The sequence below is a fragment of the Odontomachus brunneus genome, unplaced genomic scaffold, assembly GCF_010583005.1.
Source record: "Odontomachus brunneus isolate Ranch 3 - 2012 unplaced genomic scaffold, Obru_v1 Obru_scaffold_030, whole genome shotgun sequence".
Lineage (NCBI taxonomy): Eukaryota > Metazoa > Arthropoda > Insecta > Hymenoptera > Formicidae > Odontomachus > Odontomachus brunneus.
Window position 1 is genome coordinate 367,416 of NW_022639480.1, and position 19,717 is coordinate 387,132.

A 19,717-nucleotide genomic window follows, 5' to 3' on the forward strand; every position below is an offset into this window, starting at 1 on the left:
AGATATTCCTAATTATAATCTTTTTACTATGTCAAAAGTAGATAGTTCCAAATATCATACATTTTTCTCTCAGTGTAAAGTTCAAGGTGGCGGATCAATATGTCGGCTAGAAAATTTGAAATTTTGACTTATTTAAGTGAAAATCCGTATAGGGAGAGAGGGTTTGAAGTTCGCTGAGTATGAATATGCACTTATTTTTTTTAAATTCGTAATGGCGGATCCAATATAGCCACCCAAAAATGCGAAAATTTGACATGGTTTTGTTATTTGGCGAAAAATCCAACCAAATTATAAGCTACCTTTCGAAGGTGTTTGTTTTGGGGCAAAACATCATACTTTAGCAGACTATAAAAGAAAAATGGTTTTTTTACTTTAAAAATCAATATGGCAGCTAAAAATTTTTTATTTTGATTTATTTCAATGAAAGTACGTTTTGAAAAATTTTGAAAAAATAAGTACATATTCATACTCAGCGAACTCCAAACCCCCCCTATACGGATTTTTCCTCAAATAGGTCAAAATTTAAAATTTTCGGGCCGACATATTGGTCCGTCACCTTGAATTTTGAAATCCAACACAAATTTTTTTTTCACTTTTTAACAAATTTCGACGTTTTGCCCTAATTTAGATGGTTTTTTGAAAGCCTATCCTTAGCGGTTTTCTCTTGGGCCTTAATGGGTTAATCGAAGGGACGCGCATATCTTATCGAGTCATCGATTGTTCGAGATACCGACCGTGCGAGGCCTCCACTTGCGCCACTTGTACACAAATGATTTTAATTATCAGAAGTAACGCGAAAACGAACGAGCTTCACATGGCGAACCGAAAGAGCGCGCGAAGAAGCGCGATACGTTGTCGTTCGAAGTCATCGCGATGACTTCACACGATAGATAAATAAGTTGACATTCAAATCGTCGCGCTGATTTCGCGACGCGTGATGCGTGACAAATAAATCTCCCGATAATTCGCAAGTCTCAAGTTCCACCGCGAGAACACTCGAGTGCACTCCAATGAAGCCTCAGTCCCGATTCACAACACGGTGGAAAAAAAAATTTAAGAAATAAAAAATATTTATATTCGATTAGCATATCTACTTATACCAATGTAAAATATTTTTCAAATAAGAAAATATATATTTTCTTAAAATCTGAGACTTCACATAAAACAATACTTATAAAAAAATAATTCAGCAACAATAAAGATCCGTTGCGTAAAAAAGAAGCTATTGCTAAGACGAAACTGTTGTTACTCGTACTGAAAATTAAGAAGTAGAAGCGAAGCTATTTGCCAGAGCAGTGAATCTTCTCGACAAGGTCTTTTTTTATCAGAAGCATGTTAAAGAGCTGAGCTCCGAAATGAGCTGGAATAATTTGATGAAATCCAGAACAAAGCAACGCTGTTGCGGACAGCGTGCGAAGAAATTCACAAAATCGGGAGTGTCGCCTTATTACCGACTTGTGAAACGGTTTACATTAACGTTCGAGGCTTCATTGGAGAGTTCAGCCCGCGTCCAAACCTGAAAATCGGTGACGACCCGCGGTCGAGCGGCAGGATCGGAGGTCCTACTCTCGATCTCGTTCACGTACATCTGCATCCTGTTCATCCCGTGGCTGAAGTGGCCTCTGTAATCCGCTGTCATCAGATGATGCGCGACCACGTGCGCGTCCTCCGGCGTCGCGCCCACCTTGCACATGCATTCTTCGATGAACCTGACGACCTCGTGCTTGGGCGCGACCTTCCGATCGTAGCATGCGACGGACGCCATTCTGACAGCGGCGGTGCGAGTGCGTGACGTGCTTCTCACGAAAAGTTCGTGCAGCCGACTGAGCGACGCCTTGTGCACGACGAGCAACATGTCCCAGATTCTATTTATCTGACGAACCAGCCAATCGACTCGTAGTACGTATACTTTATCATTCCTCGCGACCTTATCGTTTCAGCAATTGACTCGCTGTACAAAAATGAACTGGAACGTCAACCGAATCTCTGGTCTAGTCGCAATCCGTCGACTTTGGGTTATCGTTGTTTATCAGTCGCGTACGCCGCCGGCGAAGCGAAGGTCAGATTCAACAGTCGGCTTCGTTTTCGTGCGAATCCACCTCTCGAGGAGTTTCGACCTTCCACTTTTCGATTGATCTTGATGTGAAACGTTGATTCTACACGTCAGCTGATACGGAGAAATTATATGTGACACTATTTTCGCGCTTACGTAAGAGAAGGAATCCCTTCTCTCGCTTTCCTTTCTATCGGCAGGTCTATTTTCAGCTGGATCTGGAGAGTTCCTCGTTTGAACTTAGCGCCGTCTGTGCGTCGATGGAGTCAAGCAGCTGACTGAGACGTTAGGCGGTGTGTAGCAAGCTTGAGATCCCATTAGCGTTATTCGAGCACGATCGCCGATCACCGCTTCACGGGGGGATTCATTCACCTTCGCGCGCACAATTTTAGCCTCGCGAAACGGAACGGACAAAAGCGCGCGGAAAATGATGCCTCGCGATTCTGCGCGCTCGCTTTCGCAAATGTAACGTCCAGCGACCACGACGACGATGTACCACGTGTCGCGCTCGCACGGTTGGCATTGACGTCGCCTCATGAGACCCTGAAGGCTCGCCTACAATACGCACAGCAGGCTTGACGTGAGTTGGAATAAGAAATAAAAGCAATTTATTCGGTGGATATGCATGAATTTGAAAAAAGCCGAAATTCCAAAAGCGGGACAGTATCCCGAGAAATCACAATTCCGAAAATTGAAAAAAATGCGCCAAAATACGATTTTCCCAAAAGATCTAAACGTGTCATTGTTCCGAAATAGAGGGATAATCTGAGGATAAACTAGGAATAAACTGAAGTATTGAAAGCATTAAATTGTCAGTAATTTGTCACACAGCTTTGTGAGACAAATTCATACCTTCGATACTTCGAGAGATTGTCTCTGCGTTCGATCTTCAAGATTGCGACTTTTCGGGACGTTGTCCTGCTTTTTAAATTTCGAGAATTTGATTTTTTAGTATTATGCATGTGTCCACAATTTGCCTCCAACTTACGCCAAGCTTGCTTCGCGTCTTATTGTAGACAAGCCTTAAGATACTGATGAGACAGGGACCTAACGAGCCTCACGGCGGGAGCTTCGAACGTCGTTATCGTCGCCGAACTTGAAGTTATCGGTAGTGAGTTTGCGATAAAATTGGTTTAATAAATTATTACTAGTCGCCGAGTTTGCTTCGGTCTCTTCGCGTCTGTTGTATGCAAAAATATGCGCACATATATAGAAAACAATTCCAAATAAATCATTTGTAATATTAAGTATGCGAATACGCATATTTAATATCGGATTCGACGAGCGAGCGACGAAGAGAATACTAAGAAAATCTTTGGCGTTTGTAATTATAATCACACAGAGAAATAATTACTGTAGTTAAATTATAAATAAATAAATTATAAATTGTAGTTAAAAAAACTATTTTTCATTGTAAAGAATTAAGAAAATTATTTTTTTAATTAAATTCTATCATAATTAAGACGACCAAAAACGTCCTGTTTCTCCCGAAACAATCTCGATTCTTTATCTTTTATTCCGTATTTCTCGTATACTGCCGGTTTGTCTCGAATTCGGCCAAATTATTCCAGTTTACCCTGATTAAGAGGATTTTTTAAATACTTCTAGCAAAGAAAGACAATTCGCTGCTCAAGAAAATTCACTGCTCTGGTAAGTACAATAGCTTTGCTTCTTCTTTAGTTCTCTTTAGTTCTTTAGTAAGAATAACAATAGTTTCATCTTAGCGATTTTTATGTTATACTATATGCAACATGCTTTCATTGTTGTCAAATTATAGTTTATATGTCTATAAATAAGATATTGCTTTATATATATATATAGGTGTCCCAGCATAAAGAGAACAGCTAAAGATCTTTGCTTTTAATGGTCAAGATATTTAAATGTTCTCTTTGTGTTGGACAGCCTGTATATACAATTTTCAGTGGTCTTCCCCCTCCTGCTCCGCACATTTGTCCCGAATTTGAAATCTGGTCATCTTAACTACAATGTTAGTGATAATAACCTTTCATATGCATGTTATTACTGCCATTTTCGCGTTAGAACAACCAAGAAATTTGTGGACGGAGCCACAAATAATATATATTCTCGTTAGATCGATTATTTTTCTCTCTTAGCGAAGCAAGAGAGCGACGCAAGCTCAGTTACATAAGAAGCGCATCATCCACGAGACACACACAAACTCTCGATACGATCCACCCACATTGATCGCCGATCGCGCATGCGATCGCGTTACTCATGGATCGCAGGTTCATTATGCAATCGCACTGATATCCGACATAAGTAGAAGAAAATAAGAGCGGCGGCCAAATGACCTTCTAGATCGTCGCGAGCGGATTATGCAGTTTGCGGTCGCCGCGGTTTCTTTGAGTAAAGCGGAAACTCCCTCCTTCGAAGTGAATTAGTAAAATTACTTCCGAACCAATCAGTAAAGGGGATGTTTCACTGACAATCAGCGAATATTCGCTGAAAATTTCCACTTTGCCGCTCTGTCGTGTGTCTCACTGATTTTTTAACAAGTGGAAGTCAGATTTCACCACAAAATCTGTAGTACACAAATTTGTTATACAATGCAAATCCAAGTGTGTTATTTGAACTGAATCTCTTGTTTAAGTCACGTCTTGTTTAACACGTTTGAATATATGAAATTATAATTTACACGTTTTAAACGTGATTTAAGACCGCGAGATATGTGCAAAAAGGACTTCAACCAAATTACACGTTTAAGCACTTAAAGGTAACACACTTGGATGGTGTACGCTGTACGAAATTCAACTTTGCGCATTCATGCACTGAGAAAGAATCTTTGATATTTGTAACTATAATCATACACGGAGAAATAATTAATATAAACTATGGTCAAGAAAACTATTTCTTTTATTAAACACTACACTGAGAGAAAAATATAGTTGCTTTCGGCTATACTTTTTTGTGATTTTAACCAGAAAAATAATTAGAAGAATCATCTTTCTAATAACACTTACTAAACAAAGAAAGACAATTCGCTGCTCAAGAAAATTCACTGCTCTGGTACGTACAATAGCTTTGCTTCTTCTTTAGTTCTCTTTAGTTCTTTAGTAAGAATAACAATAGTTTCATCTTAGCGATTTTTATGCTATACTATATGCAACATACTTTCATTGTTATCAAATTATTGTTTATATGTCTATAAATAAGATATTGCTTTATATATATAGGTGCCCCAGCATAAAGAGAACAGCTAAAGATTTTTTAAATACTTCTAGCACTTTTACAGAGAACAGCTAAAGATTTTTTAAATACTTCTAGCAAGATTTTTTAAATACTTCTAGCACTAATACTTCTAGATTTTTTAAATACTTCAGCACTTTCATTGTTATCAAATTATTGTTTATATGTCTATAAATAAGATATTGTTTCATATATACAGGTGTCCCAGCATAAAGAGAACAGCTAAAGATCTTTGCTTTTGATGGTCAAGATATTTAGATGTTCTCTAAAGTAAGTGTTATTAGAAATCTAAACAGTGGCTTTTCTAACTATTTGTGTGGTTAAAATCACAAAAGAGTAGAATAGTTGACGCCGAAAGCAACTATATTTTTCTCTCATTTCCGTGTAGAAACAATCGAAAATGTAGTTGGAGTACAAAATTTTCGTTAGATCAACGATTTTTTCCTCTCAGTACAATGATGGAATCAACGCGATGGCACTCTGTTCGCGTTTGCAAACCGCACCAATAATGATAACAGTCACTACTATAAACTAATCCTTTCAGCGAGATTTCAGCGCTGTGTAACTGAATCATCAGTTGTAAGTATAGCATTTCCGTGAAAAATACACCGATTGTACTTTGGAGAGCCGGCTCCCGAAGTTTTTGCAATATCGACGAGTGTGAAACGGTACGACTTTTTTACCTGATTATAATTGCGACGTGTCACAATCCGTGAGGGCGTGGAAGAGAAAGGATCACGAATACGCAACCTTCCGCGTAAATTTTTACATTTTTTCGGTTCATCTGTCGGAATGGAAGTGGGGGAGGCTATCGCGGGATTAATCGGCCATTACGTTTCGCTCGCGCAAAATATTTGTGCGAGATAAAAAGGACGATTTCTCAGGTGATTCCGACGATGACGACGACACAACGACAATCGCGTAATCCCCGCGCGAATGCACTGGGAAAGAAATGTTTGGCTATACTATTTGTAACATCATACATACATCACGCAAAGAAATAATATAAATTATGGTCAAAACTGTTTTCCTATTAAATTCTACTGTGACGTTAGTAATAGTAATCTTATATGTACGTTACTACTAGCGTTTTAATACAGAATATATGGATAGCCGGAAATAATTACATTTTTAGTTAAACTAATAATTTCTTTCTCTCAGCGTGGTTTTCGTTTTACTTCGAGCGGAATCTCCTACGTGAAAACAAAACTAATTTCTGCAATTTTCCGTTCTTATCGTCGAGGAGCGATATCCCAGGTCTCGCGGCCTTTTTGTGAATTATCGGCATTGCACAAACGTAAACGTGCGCGCAAGGACGCGGTGCGCTATCGTGGTGCCTAATCGCCGCGATAATAATTGCCTTATTATGCGGCTCAAATAAGGAATTACTTCGTTTGCGAGAGCAAAACATCACGCGAGAGCATTAGCGCGCGTTTATCGGAGTTAGACGCGACGGACAAACTTATCGTTGAGTAACGTTGGCAAATTGGAAGTGTGAGCCTGAAGCGCGATCATTTTAATTGAAGATCTAATCGATCAGGCGATTAGATCATTTAGAGTGTAATCAATAGCGAGCTCTGATTAGTACACATCGGTCATTATATAATCGCGTGTGCTCGCATACAACATATAAAGTGCAAAACAGCTCTGTGTCGAATTCAACGCGTTTCAATTTGTCCACTTTTGCGTTAAGGGGACAAAGGGACTGAAAGATCAGACTGCCTGAAAATCGTGCTCGTTATTTCATAATTTTTTATGACAAACCGACATGAATATGCGAAAGTGTTATTTTGACATGTATTTATACGACATATAAAGAGAAGAAAAATAAATTTTTGATGATCAAATATAAGTGTATGGTACAAGCAGTTAAAATATATTTCGTTTTTCTTTTCAAGGTCGTCATTTTGCAGTAATATCTTGACTCTCAATGGTTCAATTAAGCTGAATTTTAGATGGAAAATTTCCGTAAGCTTGTCGTTATTGGATTAACCACTATAACAGAAACTGAGTAAAAATTAACAAAATTGCAAATATCTTAATGGAATATTATTAAAATTTTCAGTTCTTTTATAGTAAAAAAATTAATATTTCAAAATTAAATATTTTCATGAGTTTGTCAGTGGTTCACCCGATAACGACAAGCTAACGGAAATTTTCTACCTAAAATTCAGCTTAATTGAATCATCGAAAGTCAAGATATCACTGCAAAATGACGACCTTGAGAAGAAAAACAAAATATATTTTAACTCTTATTGTGCACACTTCAGTAGAGTCACATAATGGGCACACTGGGGTCGCGAAAGACCCCAACTATAAAAATGCTGCAAAAAAATTATTCGCTTTTTGATTTGAAAAAATTCCAGGATATATTTCAAACATTTTTTTATATGACGCAATAATTTTTCTCGACGAAATTTGATTTTAAATGAAGAGAAAAAATTGGGAAACCCTAAAAACGCGATGACTTGATTTGCTCCAAAAATCATAATTGACACAATTTTTGACATTTCAAGGTAAAATTTTAAGAAACTACTTTCAACACATATCTTTTCAAGAAAAAAATTAGTACAATAGCAGGATTTTCAAAGAAGATATTTATTTTGAATATCGAAATTAGGATTTTTGTGAAAAAAAGCAAACAGTTTTTCCAAAATATATAGATTTATTTTATTATATTTTATAGATTTACTTTATTTATTTTATTTATTTATTTTTTCTGGAATCTATTTGACCCTACAGTGCACAATAAAGGTTAACTGCATGTACCATACACTTATATTGAGTATTTGATCATCAAAATTATATTTTTTTTCTCTTTATATGTTGTATAAATACATTTTATGTTTGTAAAAATAACACTTTCGCATATTCATTCGATTTGTCATAAAAAATTGTGAAATAACAAGCACGATTTTCAGGCAATCTGACCTTCCTTAATCTCCTTAATTTCATACAAGGCAAATATATAGGTGGATGACGTAACTTATCTATACACCTTACATATGTCACCAAAAATTTGTACATTTACACATAAATCAAGTTAGTTTAGCAACTTAAAAATGATAAATATGGATTCAATGCGGGACAGTGCAAATAACACGACAACGATATGTTAAAAAATTAACGCAAAAATTTCTACACGAGTCCATTTCAGCACAAATATTTTTCATCGCATAACCTAATTATTACACTGTGAGGAAAGAGATAAAAATAAAAAAATACTTACTCGACAGATGCTAGTAAGAGTTTGCCTCAAATATATAAATATACAAATTGATCAACTGATTTATTTGTTTTTTAATTTTCAAAGTTTCCTTCAAATAAGAAAATAGATATTTTCCTAAAAACATATTTCACGGGAGCAATTGTTTATTCTACTTGAACAAAAGAATTTAAATTTATTTAAATATGTGTCAATACTTATCGAATAAGTATCTTTTATTTTTCAGACACTTTTTCCTCTTAGTGTATCCTGTCGATCTCTATGTGTCTCTCTCTTTCCCTCTCACCCTACTCATAATTTATTTGATTAGGGAAAAATTGTTTCGATTGCGGTTTGTACTTCCTCGCGAGGGAAAATGGCCGGCCTTGGTCAAATATGTGCATATCTCACGTGCAAATCACTTTGAGGTGATTCACCTATCGATTTACGTGCCGCAACTGTGCATTCCATTTACGACAAAAATATTTAATTTGATAAACACACGACTCTGTACAAGTCGACGGGCGTGTGACAGCCTATGTCATCACGGAGGCAAAAATTCCGCGGTTATCGGCGGTGTCACGCGCGCAACGCCGACGCTCGCCTCGAAGGAAACGAGATTATCTTATAAATTCGATCAGATACGCTCGACCTCTGATTGTACCGGACGAAGAAATTTGCGAGTACAAAATCGAGAATAACCGAGCGGAATGGCATGGATGGCGTAATGGAACCGGCACTTATCGTCATCTTCAGTCCATCGCGTATCGACGATCATCAGACGCCTATTAGATCGTAATCGCGATCGTAATTAAAATTATCGTGACGGTATGAAGTAGCTCGCGAATCACGTGGGCGTCTCTGATAACACATATTTTTGCCGATGGCACATGCCATGAAGGATGTAAGAATTACGTGCTTTAATCGTCGACGACAACAACGTTTAATTATAAACACACATTACGAGGCTCACGTGAGCCATAAATCGTAAATGCCGAATTTTAATCGATCATGACGCGATCTGTAATTGCTCAAGTGGCGATCACGTGCGACGAGATGAGCGCGACGCGTTTGAAAACGCGAATGGATAGAATACCAGAGATGTGCGAACTATTCGAATTCGAATCGCGTCGAATCAAGTAAAATTCGAATCCCTATGATTCGAATCCGAATAATTCCAAAATTTCGAATCGGAAAGATTCGAATCGTACACATTACTCTCTTAACCCTCTCGTGCCTCCGGCTTTCGTAGAAGAGATGTGTTTTATATGGAGACGGTTCTATAGGTTTTTGGGGGCGCATTTTTTTGGGGGGGGAATTAGCATGATTCGTAAAGTTTGCTGTATATTAAGGTTTTCTTCAAAAATATTAAAAGAAGATAGTGGCTTCTAGATAAACTCTTACCAAAAACTGTCGGATCGATATGTGTCGCAGATTTCAAGGCTGGAACTGCATTCCATATACGCTTACCGACTACATTATATATTATATATCTATATTATATATCTCTTAAAATGAATTGATATTACATAATCAATGTTATCTCTCTCATACTAAAATCACTATTTTCATGTTGAATTCAATGATTATGTTAATTAAAAATTTTGTCAACGATTCGATTCGGTTCGGATAAAGTTTCATCGATTCGATTCGATTTGAATTCGAAATTAAAATCTGAGATTCGATTCGATGTAAAAAATCTTTGATTCGCATATCTCTATAGAATACCGGCGGGAAGGTGCCATTACTGCAGGTGGAAAAAGGAATTGGAAAGAAAATAAGAGAAGGGAAAACAGCGAGCTCGTCGTGTCTCTTGAAATCCATGAACGACGAGTCTCTCTCTCTTTCCTTTTCTTTCTCTGCCAGAGAACACGATTTGCCAATTTCGTTTCTTGTAATACGCGCCTGCGGATTTCACACAAAAGATGCCTCTCATTTCTCCTTTGAAGATAATACTCGTTACGTGGACCATGAGCGAGAAAACTGCGGAATTACCTCGAGGTTTAAAAAGAAATTTCCTAAACGTAAAGTCGCGCGTAATCTTAGACCGTTCTCTGAACAGTTACGTGTGCAGTAAAAAAAATTGCTCCTTACGCGAAGCGAATGTCCGCTCACAGTTTCGCGGACCCGCGAATCGCGGGTAATTGCGTGTTCTCACGTTATATTCACAGTAATTCCACGATTTTTCACGCGGACTCGTCCGTAGTACCCAAAGATATGCATTCGATGAACTGCTGATCGTCTATTTTCTCCTCTGCACTACTAGAGGAACATAGTAAAATCGAAAAGAATTTCCAGAGCTCGTGTTACAAGTCGTAACTTGAGACCTGTCCTACATGAAATATTCAAATCTGAATTTAGAATTGGATGAGAATTTTTTATTTGAATTATACAATACATATTGACATATTTGCAATCGCGATTCAGCTGAGAAACTCAAGTCTACTCTAAATTAAAATGCCTGAATGTCTTACCGGAAGCAACAGCTATTAGTACGAATTTGTGAGAAGAAGAGAACTATAATATTCTCTCCGCGTGCAAGTTATGTGTGTAACCGAGATGAGTTCTAGTTGCAAATCGCAAGATTGTAAGGAAATTTACCAATCACAGTCGACCGTTCCTCTTACGATCAAAGAAGAATTGACTGTAATTGGTCAATTTTCTTGCGACCCTGAGATTTGCAACTAATGTAGAACGACTCTAATATCTGGGCGTATTTCCAGAAAATTTTCCTCATCGCGTTTTTTACTCAAGGCTTCTTTTAGGTCAGAGTTTCTTTCAGTTCGCGACGAATGACGTGGGGAACGAGGAAACCGACGCGAAGAGAGAACGCGAACACCCGCGCCCGAAGCATCGCGCGATCGAAAGGAGGAAACAGGTGCGAAGAATCCACGTATGTGAAAAATTTCGCACGTGACGCACAACGTGGTCGGCGCGATGACGCCGCTTAGAAATTACGCGATTGCATTACGGGGTGCTCTCCTCGATGCCTGGCGATACTCGCTCGAGTCGAGGCCACGACGCATTGTCCTCCCGTTCCCGACGCGGAAAGCCTGAAAATCCCGGGCGGACTTGGCAGGCGTGCAGGTGCTTGTGCCGGTTTTTGTGCGTTAGTGTGCGCGGCGAGTGATTTCGCGGAGATCTTCCACCGGCGACTCGTTGCAAAATCGCGAGAGCACAAAACGAAGAGTGCAGATGGAAATAGAGAGAGCCGCTAGTTAGATTGCCGCGCCGCAAAAACCAATCGAGATCGGCCCGTGCTTGATCTTGCGAGTCCAATCTTACGAATGTCCGGACGTGACAGTTGAAACAGGCCCGTATTAATAGTCGTTATTTGAAACTTGTCCCATGCACGTAAGATACTCACAAGTAAACCTACTCGAAAGATACACTGCGATTTTTTCCTAATTTGGCACAAATATAGAAGCACAACAAATATTTAGGTCATATTTTTTTCATTTTGGCCCACTTTGAGTTTCACGCTCAGTTTATAGCTTTTTAATGTTCTCACTCCTATCATCAACAAATACAACAAAAATGCATAAAAAATAAAATTGAATACAAGATATAGTTAAATAATTTTGACAAAATCGGCATAGTTAAGATATGAACCATTCTAAATTTCTTTAGCCGAGATTCCAACCGAGATATTTTTAATCTATGCTAAATTAGTCAAAAATGATGCGAATCTCGGCTAAACCGAAATCCGGCAATTTTAATTAAAATTTTAACAAAATCGGCATACCTGAAACACGAACCATTCTAACTTTCTTTAGCCGAGATTCCAACCAAAATATTTCAAATCTGTGCTAAATTAGTCAAAAATAATTCGAATTTCGGCCAAACTGAAATCTGGCAATTTTAATTAAAATTTTAACAAAATCGGCATACCTGAAACACGAACCATTCTAAATTTCTTTAGCCGAGATTCTAACCGAAATATTTCAAATCTGTACTGAATTAGTCAAAAATAGTTCGAATTTCGGCCAAACTGAAATCTGGCAATTTTAATTAAAATTTTAACAAAATCGGCATACTTGAAACACGAACCATTCTAAATTTCTTTAGCCGAGATTCCAACCGAAATATTTCAAATCTGTACTGAATTAGTCAAAAATAGTTCGAATTTCGGCCAAACTGAAATCTGGCAATTTTAATTAAAATTTTAACAAAATCGGCATACTTGAAACACGAACCATTCTAAATTTCTTTAGCCGAGATTCTAACCGAAATATTTCAAATCTGTACTGAATTAGTCAAAAATAGTTCGAATTTCGGCCAAACTGAAATCTGGCAATTTTAATTAAAATTTTAACAAAATCGGCATACTTGAAACACGAACCATTCTAAATTTCTTTAGCCGAGATTCCAACCAAAATATTTCAAATCTGTGCTGAATTAATCAAAAATAGTTCGAATTTCGGCCAAACTGAAATCTGGCAATTTTAATTAAAATTTTAACAAAATCGGCATACCTGAGACACGACCAATCATTCTAAATTTCTTTAACCGAGATTCCAACCGAGATATTTTAAATCTGTGCTAAATCAGTCAAAAATAGTTCGAATTCTGGCCAAACTAAAAAATTATTTGTATAAATAATTGTTTTTCAACTTTTTACATGTTTTGTTTAAATATTTTATTATTTATACAAATAATTTTACACATTTGACTTCATATTCATAATCAGCAAACCATAAACGCCTATATCTTGTATTCAATTTTATTTCTTATGCATTTTTGTTTTATTAATCATAGATTTTGTTAATGATGGGAGTAAGAACATTAGAAAGCTAGAAACTGCCCGTGAAACTCAAAATTGGTCAAAATGAAAAAATATAATCTAAATATTTTTTGTATTTCTGCAGTTGTGCCAAATTAAAAAGAAATCGGAGTGTAACTTTTGAGTAGGTTTACTTGTCAGATATGAATCTAGAGTTAAATTTGATCAGTTTACTTCCTGAATCACACAATACACGTGGCATTACATTTACAATTGCGATTCAGCTAAAACATTCATATGTCTAACTCTAAATATAAGGCCTGTATCAACAGTTATTACACAGAGAGATATCAATATTATAGTATATTTTTCCTTGAGCTTATAAAATAGCCAAAAAAAAGAACTTGATTCCTTTCAGTTTGATTATATTTTCCTACTTGACTCAAGGAATACCATATTGTCTTCTTTTGTCTGTTCTCTCCTAACCAAATCAATCACAGATTTAAATGTCACCCATATCATGATTCAACTGGAAAACTTGAAACTGATTAAAAGTCTGAGTGTGTTTTACACAGTTATTAATACGGACCTAAAGACCACGAATACGGACAAGAGTGTAAACAGATGTCTGAACTTAACGATTGAAAGCCATACTTCAAATATGACGTAATTGGCGATAATCATGCGTGGCGTGCGAAGGCGCGAAGAATCAAACGGCGTTGCGCCCGGCGCGAGAAAGCAATGAGAAGTTCTTCTGCGGCGCGATTGGCTTCGTTATGTGCGTCGATAGAACGCTTCACTTCAATAATCGGGTGCGTACACGGCGTTTCTACTGGCTCGTGCAAATAGTCACTTCCGCTGCACGACGTGCGGGCCCGCCGATCAATCGCGATCGCAAGAAAGCGCGAGGATGCACGCGAGAAAGTCAAGCACGTGTCGCCAGTATACAGAGAGACTCGTCTAAATTCATTTCACCGGCTCGACGCGCGGACGAACGAGCGAAGCAGGACGAATTAATTGTGTTTGCGAATAAATCTCCAAAAAATTGTGGTTAAAAAAATATCATTCTCGGTGGGACATGAATTCAGCACGGCGATTAAAATATGCGAGAGCGAACGCTCGTTAATCAAAAGAAAATCGAATCAATTGAATGAATATCTACACGGAGGAAAACAATGTGTTGGCGCAGCAAATTTTTTGCTGGTCTAGCAAAATCTTTTTGTTATTATATAGACAGCAAAAAAACTTTACTAAGAATACTAATCACTATTTGCTGCACTGAGAAAAAAAATTACTAAATTTCAAAAAACGTTTGTTTAGGTAGTACTGTGAAGATATTTGTTTAAATTAAGTAATTATTTTCTAAAATTAAAGAAACAAATTTATATTTAAAACTTCTTTATTTAATTTTAGAAAATAATTATTTAATTTAAACAAATATCTTCACAGTATTATCCAAATAAACGTTTTTTGAAATTTAGTAAATTTTTTTCTCAGTGTGGATATAATTTGCTGAATCTACAAATTATTTTGCTATAAGAACCATGATGGATTTATATAAGCAGTTGCAGTTTTACTCCGATAGTAAATAAATATGTTAAGGATACATTATTTTGTATCAATACCAAATTAACGTGATTCTTAGCACAAATACACTCAACAAATTTGTTCTATCCTGGCAACGAAACTATTTCTACTCTGATAACGAATAATTTGTAAAATTAGTTACGTCAATTAAATTTTTTTGATGTCACTACGAATAAAATTATTTTTCTCCGTGAATATCTACCACCCCGGCCGAGATATCGATATATAAGACTACAAGTTTAAATATATGACTGCGCGGAGAAAAATAATTTTGCTCTTTTAGCAAAAGCGTTGCTACTGCACATTCGTAGTAACATCAAAAAAATTTAGTTGACGTAACTAATTTTACAAATTATTCATTATCAGAGCAGAAGTAGTTTCGTTGCCAGGATAGAAAAAATTTGTTGAGTGTATTTGTTCTAAGAATCACGTTAATTTGCTATCGATGCAAAATAATCCTTAGCAAATTTATTTGCTATCAAAGCAAAACTGCAACTGCTTATATAAATTCATCATGGTTCTCATAGCAAAATAACTTGTAGGTCCAGCAAATAGTGATTAGTATTCTTAGCAAATCTTTTTGCTGTCCTTATAATAACAAAAAGATTTTGCTAGACCAGCAGAAAATTAGCTGGGCCAGCAAATTATTTTTCTACGATTGTAAACTGCGCATTTATATATATATATATATATATATATATACGACTGTGAGCTCGGCGCAGCTCGGCGACAATAAATTTCCTTGGGTTCACTCCACCGACATTTTGATGTAAATTACGCGGTCGTCGCGATCACGGCGTGTGGGGAATTTTCGTAAGACGTGACTTCGAATCGCCCGATAAGATCCGCGCGCTGCGAGCAGACTATTTGCGACTAGCGGCCAAGAATAAACAAGGATATAGGTTTTCAACCCTTACCGCGCGTCATTTTTGGCAAGATTTGCCGTTCTCTCTCTCTCTTTCTCTTTCTCTCCCTTTCCTATCCGCACCTTCATTTACACGTGGAAAAAATAGAGCAACGTCATTCGTTTCGAATTCGCTCGAAAACAATGGAGAGAAACGTCATCTCTGCCAAGAGAATCGTCTCGATTCGATTCGACGCGCGACAGTTTAAAGTCGATTCGCCAGAAACTTGCATCAGATGTCACATGTACCTTAACTTGTAGCTAGAATAATTACTAGCAATCCTCAACATTTAATATGTTCATTTGACAATGAGAGAAAAATGTCTGAGAAATAAAAGATATTTATTCGAAGGGTACTAATAATAACATATTGATTTATATCTAAATTCTATTATTTAGATAAAATTCAGATTTAAGTGAATTAAATAGAAAATAATTGTGTGAGTAGAAATTAAACAGAATTAAGTAGATTTAATTAAATAGAGACAATTTGCTAAGAAAATTTATATTTTCTTGAAACCTCAGCCTTCCATAAGACCAATTTTATTTAAATAAACAGATTTAGCTTAAAGTAAATATTTTACTAGTACACCGAATAAATGTTTTTTATTCCTCAAATATTTTTTCTCTCTCAATGCAAAAGTTTGAAAATTGTAGTAAATTATATGTACAGAAGATTGCGCTCAAAAGAAACTATTGGACGCTGAATAAATTATTCTTTACTAATAATGTGAGAACAAATATAAAAAAGAAATGAAAAGAAGATATGAAAAAGAAATGTTGTAATGTTAATAAATATTGAAGAACATATCTGTCGTACTAGTGTGCTTCGATAAAAAGTCAACTATCTCCTCGGCCCGATTTTTTATCAAGTGATTACATTTATCGTTTCTTCTTTACATTCTATCTTGAAGATTGGTTTAAATATCGTAAATTACGAACTTTGTTGTGGCGGGACCGCGAGATAACAACAAATTATGAGCGTCCAAAGATTGACAAAATGGCGAATAAATCTTATTTTCCATACTGAGGAAGAAATTATCTTAAAATCAACAAATATTTCTTTAATGTGGGCGCCATTAACATATTTATTTAAATCTAAATTCTCTTTATTTAAACTAAATATTGTTTACTTAAATCAGATAAACAATACTTGATTTAAATAAAGAGAATTTAGATTTAAGTAAATATGTTAATGGCACCCATCAAAAAAATATTTGTTGATTTTAAGATAATTTTTTCCTCAGTGCACGCGCTTATCGAGCATGAATCAGGCTTATTATACTGTGATGTTAACATATGTAATCGATGATATCAAACGTGCCCGTGGCGAATCTCGGGGTCGAATACAACGTCACAATGTGACGATGTCATTTTCCAGTGACGAGATTAAAAGTCATTTGTGCGATAAAATCTCGCGCGAGTATCGATTCGCCGCGATTTTGTATAAATAGTACTATTATTATACGTATTAGAGCGAATTCACACCTGAACAGAAAATCCGAAAACAAAAAAGCAGAAGCTAATCAGAACTAATCAGAGTTCTGATTGGCTTCTGCTTTCTGAATTCTATTATTTGAATAAAATTTAGATTTAAGTAAATTAAATAGAAAGTACATAACTGACTAGAAATTAATAGATCTAATTATAAATAGAAACAATTTACTAACATATATAACATAAACAAAGAATGTAATTTGTGTAAAAAACAAAGGTTCCCTCTCTCTGTCTATTATCAGAACGTGAGTGGGCTTTGCATGAAATTAAGAGACTTTGCTGTTCCAATATCATTTGTGCCATTTGATATTGTTATTTTCGTGAGAAACATATATTCTCCTAAAGCCTCAATTTTTTTCATGAAACCAATTGTTCATTCTATTTAAATAAACGAATTTAGATCTAAGTAAATATTTTATTAGTACCCACAAAGTTTACCCACAAAGTACCTTACTGTCTTCTCTGTCAAAATGTGAACTCGTCCTTACACACGATAAATTGTATGTAAATAGTTCAAAAGTAAAAAGCAGAGTGCAATATGACTCACCAAAGTGTTCTGGTACCCCAGTCCATATTCCTCCTGCCGCGACTCCATCCTGACTTCCTTCCCCGTGGGCGCAGAGCGAGGAACGACTCGGAGATGGTTCGCTGTCGGCGACGAGATGCGTGGAGAAAGGGTTCTATCGAAGGTGGACAGAAGCCGCGGACAAATCCAGGCTGGATGAACGTTTGGAGCACAATTGACCGTTAAATGCGTCCAGTCTCCTTCTTCTTCATCTTCTTCCTCTGCCTACTCGTTCTCACCTCTTGCCGCGGCGTCTCGTCGACGGCACACTTGGTCGGGACGCCTGGCGTCGTCGTCGATCTCGAGGAGTCTCTCTCTCTCGAGAATCTCGGAACTTTATAAGGCGACGCGCGATTAGTCGCCAAGCCGCGTTCAACAGACGAACGCAATACGCGATGATCGCGCGGGAAGAGTCAACGCGCGTTGTGAGAAATCCCGCGTGTCGAAGACTTCTGCCGAACGAGCAAATACCGATTGATACGCGGAGCGAGACATTCGGCTGCAAGAGGCCTCGTCGCATCCGTCTCGTTAGCTCGGGAACCACCGACGCCACTAACTTCGTTAATGGGAGACTCCAGAACTTGCTTCGTACTTTATCGTACCGATAAAACGCGCGAGAGGAGATCTCGTCGCTCGTGCCGTTCGTGATGTTACGAAATGAGGCAGTTCTGCTCCTACAGCAGAGCCTCCAAGTATCGCCCCGACAAGCGCGGCGCACAGTTGGCTGATTAAAGCTGGCAACACCTTTCCTCGATGAGTTTTGCAATGTATTCAGTAGGAGAATTTGTGTTTTTAGTGATTCCCAGGTGACTTTTCCTATTGAAATGCGTTGCACGGCTCATCGAGGAAAAGTGTCGTTGCACTCAATCAGCCGACTGCACGAGAGCGAGAATCGCGAGAAGGAATAAGGTAATTTCTTCTGCTAAACGCAGATCTCATGACAAATGTGAGACAAGATCGAGACAAGGCGGAGACGTACGGTCGTGTCGTCTCTTGTTCCATGAAACTCGTCGAGGAAAAGTATTGCTACACTAAGCCTGTATTAATAGTCGTTACTTGAAACTTGTATCTCAAGTGAGACGCCCAGATTTGAATTTAGGGCCATATCAACAGTCGCCACTTGAAACCTGTCTTACACTCTAAATTTCTTGGAGTGAGACTTCACTCCAAGGTAGTGAAAATTGCGCTATTCAAAGTTAAAGTGAGAACTTCGCGTGGCGCAATTTTCACTACTTTGGAGCGAAGTCTCACTCCAAAAAATTTAGAGTGTATGCGAGATATTTATTCAGAGTTAGATTCATATTTTTCAGGCTAATTATACGATATGCGTGATTGTATATCTATAATCGCGCGATTCAACTGAAAAGCTTTCACTCAATTCTGAACTGAAATCTGACAAGTAACGCTACCCAAGTGCCACACGCCGATCTTCTTGAAACTTTGCACATATGTAGTACATCGAAAAACATTAGACACATATTTTTTTATTTCGGCTAACAAGGCATTTTAAGGTTAGAAAACGAAAATTTAACACTCTACAGCGCCATGATAACTAATGCTACTCCTGAGCGTCATTCTTTTACAGCTTTTACGACATTACTCTATTATAATTTCATTGTCTGAATGTTTCTGAAGTCGCTAATTATGATTTTGACATTAGTTTTGCGAGATTCAAAATGGCGGACCGAAATCGCAGACATTTCAAAGACTTTATTCAAAGTCAGTTTCGGAGAAGTTTGTTGAATCTCGCAAAACTAATGTCAAAATCATAATTAGCGACTTCAGAAACATTCAGACAATGAAATTATAATAATGTAATGTCGTAAAAGCTGTAAAAGAATGACGCTCAGGAGTAGCATTAGTTATCATGGCGCTGTAGAGTGTTAAATTTTCGTTTTCTAACCTTAAAATGCCTTGTTAGCCGAAATAAAAAAATATGTGTCTAATGTTTTTCGATGTACTACATATGTGCAAAG

At 37.1% G+C, this 19,717-nt stretch overlaps 2 protein-coding genes and 1 long non-coding RNA gene across 6 annotated transcripts in view; 1 reads left to right on the forward strand and 2 right to left on the reverse strand.

Moving 5' to 3' along the window:
• The window catches only part of LOC116843210 (uncharacterized oxidoreductase YjmC-like), a 5,824-nt gene extending 3,298 nt beyond the window's left edge, over positions 1-2,526 (reverse strand). The window contains exon 1 of the mRNA XM_032813436.1: positions 1,517-2,526. Coding sequence (XP_032669327.1) covers positions 1,517-1,855 — 339 coding nt within the window. The 5' untranslated portion in view covers positions 1,856-2,526. The remainder of the gene's footprint in view (positions 1-1,516) is intronic.
• The window catches only part of LOC116843198 (chloride channel protein 2), a 64,358-nt gene that overhangs the window by 42,811 nt on the left and 1,830 nt on the right, over positions 1-19,717 (reverse strand). For 3 of the 4 annotated variants that reach the window (XM_032813409.1, XM_032813407.1, XM_032813408.1), the window contains exon 2: positions 17,724-18,075. In XM_032813409.1, the coding sequence (XP_032669300.1) occupies positions 17,724-17,771 (48 nt within the window). In that variant the 5' untranslated portion in view covers positions 17,772-18,075. Of the gene's footprint in view, positions 1-17,723; positions 18,194-19,717 lie in introns of all 4 variants that reach the window. The other variant, XM_032813406.1, reaches the window with a different exon arrangement.
• Positions 1-19,717, forward strand: part of LOC116843224 — a 55,829-nt gene that overhangs the window by 30,501 nt on the left and 5,611 nt on the right. The gene's annotated exons all lie outside the window — the stretch shown is intronic.